The sequence below is a fragment of the Penaeus vannamei genome, chromosome 18 (assembly GCF_042767895.1).
Source record: "Penaeus vannamei isolate JL-2024 chromosome 18, ASM4276789v1, whole genome shotgun sequence".
Classification (NCBI taxonomy): Eukaryota; Metazoa; Arthropoda; class Malacostraca; order Decapoda; family Penaeidae; genus Penaeus; species Penaeus vannamei.
This window is the reverse complement of record NC_091566.1, coordinates 100,001-110,000: the sequence shown is the minus strand read 5'-3', so window position 1 is coordinate 110,000 and position 10,000 is coordinate 100,001. Positions and strand designations below refer to the sequence as shown.

At 36.6% G+C, this 10,000-nt stretch overlaps 1 protein-coding gene across 2 annotated transcripts in view; it reads left to right on the top strand.

Moving 5' to 3' along the window:
* Nucleotides 1-1,074: 1,074 nt before the first annotated feature.
* The window catches only part of MED18 (mediator complex subunit 18), a 9,271-nt gene continuing 345 nt past the window's right edge, over nucleotides 1,075-10,000 (top strand). Inside the window, exons 1-6 of one of the 2 annotated variants that reach the window (XM_027379026.2) lie at nucleotides 1,075-1,232; nucleotides 4,306-4,403; nucleotides 6,076-6,201; nucleotides 8,421-8,531; nucleotides 9,618-9,700; nucleotides 9,833-9,910. In XM_027379026.2, coding sequence (XP_027234827.1) covers nucleotides 4,316-4,403; nucleotides 6,076-6,201; nucleotides 8,421-8,531; nucleotides 9,618-9,700; nucleotides 9,833-9,910 — 486 coding nt within the window. In that variant the 5' untranslated portion in view covers nucleotides 1,075-1,232; nucleotides 4,306-4,315. Of the gene's footprint in view, nucleotides 1,233-1,684; nucleotides 1,816-4,305; nucleotides 4,404-6,075; nucleotides 6,202-8,420; nucleotides 8,532-9,617; nucleotides 9,701-9,832; nucleotides 9,911-10,000 lie in introns of those variants that run through there. The other variant, XM_027379027.2, reaches the window with a different exon arrangement.

Here is a 10,000-nt window from a genome sequence, read left to right as displayed (position 1 = left end):
TTCAGTTTTGAATTTTTATGTGAATTTTTCTACTCCTTTTTTACAGATTTCACACAATTTTAAATGCTGAACATCAAGGTTCTCATCGCCCAGAAGTGTTTCCCAGTTTATGCCACCAAAGAAATCTTTAAGGCTTCTATAATCACTTCTCTTGTAATTGTACTTCTCCTTTGTTTTTCTTGTAGCAGACAGTATTTTAGTTTCATCACTACATGGTCGCCCTTTCCTAAAGGAGGACAGGACTCGATATCCTTAATATCATTGTTATGCTTTGTGAATATTAGGTCAAGCATAGACGGCTTATCTAGCTTTCTTATCCTGGTATGATCTGTTACATTCTGGAAAAGGCAATGCTCATTTATGACTTCTAGTAACTTTGCATTCCACGAATATGGTTGCGCTCTGGGATCGAAACTCTCCCAGTCGATTTTGCTATTAAAATCCCCTGTGATAAGAATTTCTTTTGCATTGGTTTCCGAAAGTTGTAGCACTTCTTCCAGGCTCTTTAATGTCTCTTAAGTTAGTATTTGGTAATTTTCTAGTGACCACACCGATGTATGAGGTGGCATATATACCATGGTTATTATTATGTTTACTCTGTTTCTACCTCGATTATCTTCAGTTCCACTATGAGGTTTTGATTAATTTCTAACTCCTTTATAATAATTCCTTTCCTTATTCATATTGCTACCCCCTCCATTTCCATCTGCCCTATCTTTTCTGTCTTTGAGTCCTAGTGTCTAGGGAGGGATCCAGTTTGGATTCAGTGATGCATATTACATCTGGTCTGTTCGTTTCAATGTCTCTAGTTTTAGCAACTTCGAAGATAAACCATCAATATCTGTACAAATTATTTCTATATTATCTTTCGGTATTCCGTTTGGCTGCAAGGTTAATGTTTGGTTGTCTCTACATTTGGTTCTTATAGTATGTTTCTTTTGCTTGGAGACCTCTCACCCTCCTAATAAAGTTTTGTTTCCTTTTGTTCTTTACTTCGACCATTTTTTCTTGAGTTTTTTCTGTCATCTTTGGCAATAGCGTAGTCTTTGGCCATCGCCGTCTGCGTTCGCCAACAGAGCGGCCTTCCTGCGTTCGCGTTGGTGCTTAGGCGAACGCAACGGAGCAGTTTGGCAGCCGATTGGAGACGAAAATTAAGTCAAAAATCCTATAAAAGAAGATAAAAAGACAGAAGAAGCGCAAAGATTTCACGCAGGTGCAACGACACAGATACTGTAAGCTTTTCTCAGTTTTTTTAGGCGTTACTAATGCTTATAGAATGCGCTCTTCTCAAAAATGCCTGTTGTATTTTGTGGCGCCTGCATTCAGTCACTCTATTGTAGTTGTTTACAAACCTCTGCCACGGGGAATATTGCATTTATCTATGACGATTAAGGTTTTTTTTTTTTTGAGAGACAGACAGACAGGAATGAGTGACACAGACAGAAAAGAGAGACAGACATAAAATAGAGAGAGACGGAAAAGAGACACACAGAAAAGAGAGACACGAAAGAGAGACAGACAGAAAAGAGAAACACAGACAGACCGACAGAAAAGAGAGACACTGACAAAAAAGAGAAACAAACAGAAAGACAGAAGAGAGAGACACAGACAGAAAAAGAGACAGACACAGAAAAGAGAGACAAATAGACAGACAGAAAAGAGAGCCAGACAGACAGACAAACGAAAAGAGCTGCCCCTGCCGCGCCAGTCAGCACCCCAGCAAAGGCTGAGTCCACCTCTTTATTCCAGCAAGAGAGAGCTTGTACCAGGAGACATCCCTGGCGATGTCTCCTCAGTGATAAAAAATAGGCCAAGGTCTTTCTTGCTCGTATATTTGTTGTTTACTTAATGCTAGTCCTTGCTGCGGCACAGAGTCTTAGGTTGATACGTGACTGTGCAAGTGTGTTTGGCTTCAAATTGCAGGCTTTCTCTCCAAGATTTTAGTAAGTTTCAAGGGAAACAATGGTACAGTTGTAAGGATGCAATTAAGATGATTTATGAGAAGACACTGTCACATCTTTTGGGTAGTTTGTAGTTTGATATCAGAAATTCTTTACAATATGAATGCACTTGTCAGAGAAGTCCTTAACTCCATGGTATAACATTTTTTTTTTAAGTTGATGTGACTGAGTGTAACTGCCCAAGGAAAAGGTCGATAACATAAGAGCTCTGTCCTGAGACTTAGGAGCACTGAATGGATTTAGGCTGTGAGCAGTGTTTTCTGCAATCTTTTTCCTTTATTTGTGGCATTACCATTCATCTCTACAGATGACTTCTCGTACTGACACCTGCAACTTTTTGTTCTCTACAAGAAAATCATCTTTAATTTGCCCAATCAATGCTGCGTTCAGAACTCGTCTGGCTCATCCAGACAACTAGTCCAGGACCAGCAGGACAAGGAGGCTGCGTTCGGAACCTCCAAGACCCTTTCTGCTCAGAATGCAACCGGCTTGAATGTAAACATGCACTTTCTTATTATACCATTGTCTCTATTTTACACACTGCATAGGTTTTGTAACTACTTTGATGCATATTTAACTTACTTACAACTGACAAACACAAAAATATCCTTTGATAACATCAATAAAAGGCCATACAATTACCCATCAATACCTAGTGGTTACCTGCACATGTCAGTGTTTACATACAAAAGCTATTGAGCTGGTAGAGTTTCTGAACGGTCAAGACATCTTGTCGAACTGGTCTGGACGAGCAGGACGAGCAGTTCCGAACACAGCATCCATACCATAAAGATTAACTCAACTGTTCATTTTCAGTGCAAGTCTAAGGTTTTGAGTTGACAACTCCATCCCGCAGAACTTTAGGAACCTGTGGAACATTTGGGTTTTAGGGGTCCAGGTAGGCAGTATGTATGAAATGCTTTCAGTTTCCAAATGATGTATAAATGTAAACTGGGATTTTGTTAGTTTGCTTACCTACATAGTGTACTATGTATGGAGTGATTGCAGTTGCTTCTGCACCTCATTGTTCTAAGGTTGTTAAGGTCAACAAACATCCATGGTATTTGTTACTGAGAGCAATACACCCTCCAGAGACAAAGTACCAAAACCAGGGTATCATATGAACCAAAAAAATCAAACCGATCCTTTCGTACCTTCTGTTTATCCCCACTTTATTAGCACTATGTGCAAACTTCATAGAAAACGTGCAGGAAGAACTTTGGCTGCATGAGGGTGTTGTGCACTTAGTCTCTGAGTGGTGATATGCTGCTAATATTTCTGTCATTTTCTGGTAAATATGTTTTGACTATCTCTTTCCTTCTATCTCTGTGCATTGCTCTTGGGAACTTCAACCACATCCACATATATTCTGACAGGCTAAAGCTTGGATTGTTGTCTTATTGGATGATGAAGCTCCTGGGTGCATTGCCAGTGTATATCCCACATCGTCAGTGGATATCTTGTACCAAAGGCAGTGTAGTAGTCACAAGGATACAAAATGCATGATGCCACAACCAATAAGCAACATGAAATAGTCCTTGGGTTATGACTGCCTGTTGATTTACAAACAGGTTTCATTGGTTATCTTCTATTGATGAATTGAATGTTCAGTAATTTCTTATCTGTTTATTAAAGGCTCTTTTTCTAGAGAAATGCTTAACAATTTAAACAAAAGCACCTAAGAAGATTGTTTATCCGTGATGGATGAAGGTAAAAAAAAAAAAGTGGCAGGATCATATTTTTATATGAAATTATTTTTGCTAACTGTTTAGAATACCTTTTCATGACCAGTAATGACAATGGATTCCTCGAACCCTCTGCTGCCTATATATGAAAGATATTCGCTCGTTCATTCTCGGCCCTGTGATAGCAGGGGAAGGCATGAAAGGAACCAGGATAGAATACAAATGATATACGCAAGATACGTCACCATGATAATGTACAGCCCCAGTCCAAAGCAAGGGGATGTGCCTCCTGCAACCTCTCCTTTGGGGCTGACAATTCTCTCTGTATTATTCATATTTTACCCAGCAATTTTCCTGGTACCTGTCATGCCCTTCCCCACTATTGGGGCCAAGATTGGTAGGGGTGTCCTTAGCATAATTTCAACATATATAGTTAATAGAGAGTGAAAGGAATCAATTGATACCACGATCTATGGGATTGGTTATGTTAAGGTATTCTGAATAATCAACATTTTTTATTTATTTACTTATTTTTTATGATATATATATATATTTTTTCAACTAAAGGATTTATGAAAGTCATACCGACATGCACAAGAACTGGATCCCATATTTAAGATATGTATTTGTTGCAACAGAAATATTTTTCTCTCTTTCAGATTCTTAACCATGGCTTTAACAGTACCCAATGCCATGGATACAATTGATTCTGCCCAGAAGAATGCGATTGTACATGATCAAGAGTTTTTACTGCAGGGTAAGGTCATATGATAGCTTTGTTTCTCAGCAGTTACATTCTAATTTCATGTAGAGGATGAACTTGTTTCATACCACATGGGTCTCTTATCTGAGGTAATGCAATTCTGAGACTTTGTGCTTGAAAAAATTGGTAATCCACTCTGTCTTGATTTAAATCCTAGTTTGGCAACTGTCAACCCAATTGATTTTATGTATCATAAAAATTTGTATAATTTCTGTATTTCTTTATCTTTTTATTGCTTTTTACCAATATGTACACATTTTATTAGTAGTTAGTTTCAAGCCTAACAAAGGTATTCATAGAGAGGAAAACAAGGAAATGTTATAATGATCTGTAAGACGTAATTGTCTCTTGTATAAAACTGAGGATGAGTATATAAATCTAGGGTCAAATGTGAACTTGATTTCAGTTAATTTCATGTTACTGCAGAGTAATGATTTGAAATTATTTCCAAACCAGCAATAATCTTTTGTTACTATTACTGATGGAAATCAAGGTTTTACTTTTTTTCAGATAGCAATACGGAAAATAAAATAAAGATAGAACAGTCTTATAAATCTTGTGTGTGTGTGTGTGTGTGTGTGTGTGTGTGTGTGTGTGTGTGTGTGTGTGTGTGTGTGTGTGTGTGTGTGTGTGTGTGAGAGTGTGAGTGTGAGTGTGTGTGTGTGTGTGTGTGTGTGTGTGTGTGTGTGTGTGTGTGTGTGTGTGTGTGTGTGTGTGTGTGTGTGTGTGTGTGTGTGTGTGTGTGTGTGTGTGTGTGTGTGTGTTTGTGTGTGTTTTTGTGTGTGTGTGTGTGTGTGTGTGTGTGTGTGTGTGTGTGTGTGTGTGTGTGTGTGTGAGTGAGTGAGTGAGTGAGTGAGTGAGTGAGTGAGTGAGTGTGTGTGTGTGTGTGTGTGTGTGTGTGTGTGTGTGTGTGTGTGTGTGTGTGTGTGTGTTTCTGTTTGTGTGTGTGTGTGTGTGTGTGTCTTAATGCGATATATGCACACATGCTTATACATACATATATACATACACGCATATAAAGGTAGGTTTATAGAATGATGAATAGATTGATACACACACACGTGTTGTACTTATTTGTACAATTATTTCAACCAATTACCTCTCCATTCATGGAATACTACGTACTGCAAAAGTATTGCCAGATAAGAATTGCAACTTCCAGACAAGTGATGTACTAATTGGAAGTTTTGTTAACTATACATGCCATGGCCAATGTGAGATTAGTTTATTAATTTATTAATTGATGGCTCCACAAGTACTGTCACCAATTAATTTTCTTATATGTACTAGCTATCTCACCTGTTTACCTTTTTTTTTATTTTATTTTATTTTATTTTTTTTTTAGAAATATTTTCTGCTATCTTATACTACTGTTGGTAGTGTAAATAATACTCAAATGATTATAACATCCGTAATAATAATGATAATAACAACATTGACAATTGTGAAAAGAAAAAAAAAAAATCCGGTAAACTCAAGAAAAGGTGAATTCTGGTGAGGTCACAGGGTCTACTAATTGACTTTTGTGCCATCAGTGTGCTCAAACATTTCACAAAGCATTGCCACAAAGAATGGTACACTTTCCCAGCAATGATGGGTTAACACTATAAATATATATATTTTTTGTCAGTATTGCAGACTCTAATATATACCTGTATTTTTTCAGGATCAGTGTTGGATGCGTCACTATTAGTAGTGATTGATAGACTACGAGGACTCTGTGATAATGCTGACATCCAACCAGAAACATTTCATGATCATGAGATTGTGTTCCTTTTGAAGGATTTTTCAGGTAAATTTTGTGAATGATTAGTTTGAATTAATTCTGTTAGCATGGTTAGACTATCTTTCTTTTGCAATGGAAAGGCAGATACAGCATAAAAAATCTCAATTTTGAGGACAATGAAAAAAATCATCCTGATGCAGAGGGCATAACTATAGCCATCGCAATGGATGGGCTGCCTGTACACAGCTTAGGCCTAGCCACAAAGGGGTGTGCTGTTTTAAGTACACTCTTCCTCCCAGCCCTACCCTAGATCCTGTTGGCTAGGCTGACCTATTTTAAAGTTTTGAAAGCATTAGGGGTGGATATTGGGTCCTGATAGTCTGTAATATGTCAACACAATAATTCAATATTGCTTCACCCATATGTAATATGAAAACTATTATTTTATAAACTTGATTAGCCTAGAACTGAGAGAAACTTTGCAATATAGGAAACATATAAACAAGGGCTGTTGAGATATTATTCAATACATCAGTGCCAGACATAGCAAATGAAATGAAAAGGGAGCATTAGTGGCCCATGTGAATAGGGACAGACTAGGAGCAAGTCCAAGTGGCTGCTTTTAGCTACTCCATACAAATATCAACGAACAGAACTACTTTGGATTATGTTTAGCTCATGTCAGGGTCCATCTAGAAATCTTAACTGAAAGTGTTTGTAGCGAAAGCTGCATGTGTCATTACCAGCATGTGAAAACAAAAAATCCACTTGCTGACTACTCCTTAACTCCCCATCATCCACCTCTCCCCTCACCTTCTCCAGCATCAAACAGCATTTCAGATTCTAAAATTTAGGACAACAAGAGTACCAGTGATGAAACAGAAAGGGAGTGAGATATCATAGCTCAATAGACTGAAAAATACACATTTTTCATCATATCTTACCCATTCTCTGTTCTTGAGTTCAGGTACAGAGGCCGATAAAATACATGCAAAAGGTAGGAAGGAAATGAATGAAACATCAGTGTGGCACACATGACAAAGAGGGAGTAATGAGGGCTAGTCTCACGTCTGAACTTGGGAGGCATCCTGATTGATTGCCTGCAATGAGACATCGTCACGGCAAATAGAAGAGTGCAGAGGATGGACTGCAAGCAGGTGGACTGAAGTGAATTCTATGGTAGGGTAACACTTTGCTTTAGAAGAGAAACGGTAGCAATTCTTAGATAACCTTTGCAACTGTAAAGAGGCAAAGTAAGCCATGACCTCTGAACTGACATAGCCAGCTGTTATGAAAAGGTAGTAGAACTATTAAAGGTACAGCAATGTCCCACAAGGAGAAATCTTGTGCTTACTACAGGGCTAAAACATACACAGGCAACCCTCTTCACATGCCCACTGGCACATTGCAAGTAGCCCATTTGGAGTGTACTTGTTTCTGAGACATATGACATCCACCAACAGTACCCTGTGTTGGCCACAGGAAGAGCAATGTGAACTAAGGGTTAGACATCTCAGTTAGACAAAATAGTGGCTGGCAAAACAATGTCAAATAAAGAGATGCACACTAAGTTGTAATCCCTATGATCTGGACAGTGTAAACATTGTCATGAAAAATTTGGCTTGAAGGCTGTGGTTACAGGAATGACTTGCCATGAGTGCCCAAGGCTCTTAGAGTGTGATTAGACTGTGGTCATTTAGGAAGCGTTTTTTGCATTATTTTCATTGATGAACAAGTGAGGAATGTATGATCCATGAGCCATGACTGGAAGAGCACCGGCTCCAGGGAGGACACTATTTCCATGCTCTGGATTATCTGACCATTCCCACAGATGGTCATAGAGGAAGCAAGGACCCCTTACACAGAGTGATGGAAGATCTTTCTAGCCTCAAAGCAGAGACATCACTGATCAAAAGATGTGTTCGTAATGGATACATCTATCACCAAAGATTGGGGTCAAAATACCTTGACAAAATTACCTACCCAAATCCTGGAACTGACGCTTGAAAAATAAAGCAGCAGATGTAATGGTTAGGTTTTCATTACCAGTCAAGAATAAGATATGTACAATTTTTTGTTCTTATATGTCCAGCTGTACATGCTTGCTTTCTTTTGCGTATGTGTGTGTACCTTCACACACATGTGGAGAAATGTGAATGATTGTGAACATTTGTGTTGCTCTCTATATATCTCCGATATATATTCTTATATATAAGATTTTGTATTATTTTGTATTATCATCAAATAATTACAGTGTTTTATGATTGTATACCAATTATCTGCAGCTGCACCCACACCTGGACCTACATCACAAGGTGTTATGCTGAGAGTAAGACGTGCTGTAGATCACCCAGAGTTGCCGTATCAGTTACGCTACGTTGGATTCCCAGAAATAGGTGAGATTTCAAGTGTTTAATTATTAATATGGATGGATGGATGGATGGATGGATATACATATATATACACACACATTAATATATTTATACATATACATATATGCATATACAGACTTTCATGCATACACATGTGTGGGTTTGGGGGGAGTGTATTTCTCTATGTATGTATGGCTGCTTGGATTTGTGTATATATATATGTATATATATGTATATATGTATATATATGTATATATGTATGTATATATTTTATATATATATGTATATTATGTATATATGTATGTTTATATGTATGTATATTATGCATATATATGTGTATGTATATTATGCATATATATATGTGTATGTATATTATGCATATATATATGTATATGGTATATATATATATATATATATATATATATATATATATATATATATATATATATATATTTATATATATATATATAAAATATGTATATATGTATATATATGTGTATATGAATTATGTATGTATATATATATATATATATATATATATATATATATATATATATATATATATATATATATATATATATATATATATATATATATATATATATATATATATATATATATGAACACAAGCACAAACAATAACATGTACACAAAAATTAAAATGAAACTAGCCTCAATGAGAACTGAAAATAAGCGTAACGTTTCAAACTCTTCATGAGTTCCTCTACAGACAAAACCAAAACTAATACAAGGAGAGAGTTTTTACAAGCTTATATAGAGAGACAGAATGAAGATCTGAATCAGGTCTCAGGAGAGGGTCGAGGTCGAAGAGTCTGGGGAAGGCTTTGCTAACTAGTGATGGGGTAAGATCATCCAACCCCCATTAGCCAGCACTCAAGTTAAAATTAAGCAATTTTCTAATGAGAAGGGCTTCAATTATTTTTCCTCTGAATGAATTTGACGATCTATGAGTTAATTTAGCCTCTTTCCAAATTAACTGATATCCTTTGTCATGTAAATGAATAAAACAAGCCATTAGATTCTCTGGTGCATCTGACATTAATTCTTTTTTCAAAAGTTTTGCTGTATCATTTCTCTCCTTTTCCACAGGTACATCAGCTCTCCTAAGAAACTGCCTAGATGTTGCTGTTAGTTCAAACGTTTGTGAATTTCTTCAAGAACTAGGTGCAAAGGTATTGCTGATTTTTGTATTTGAGTGTTTTTAGATCGGGCTAAAGACTGAAAGATGTTAGATATTGAGAGAAAATATGTATAACATCATAATCTCTTTTTGATTAATTTTTAAATAATTTTTTTTCCCACAGATTGATCATGAATTTATCACCAAAGGTTATGTTATGAAGAAAGGAAGGATAAAGGTTACAATATTTAAGATGTACAAGGTATAATGAACACAGTGTCAGTATAGAATGGGAATATAAACTGATAAAACAATTATGGTTAAATATCATGATGCACAATTGATGGTTTAG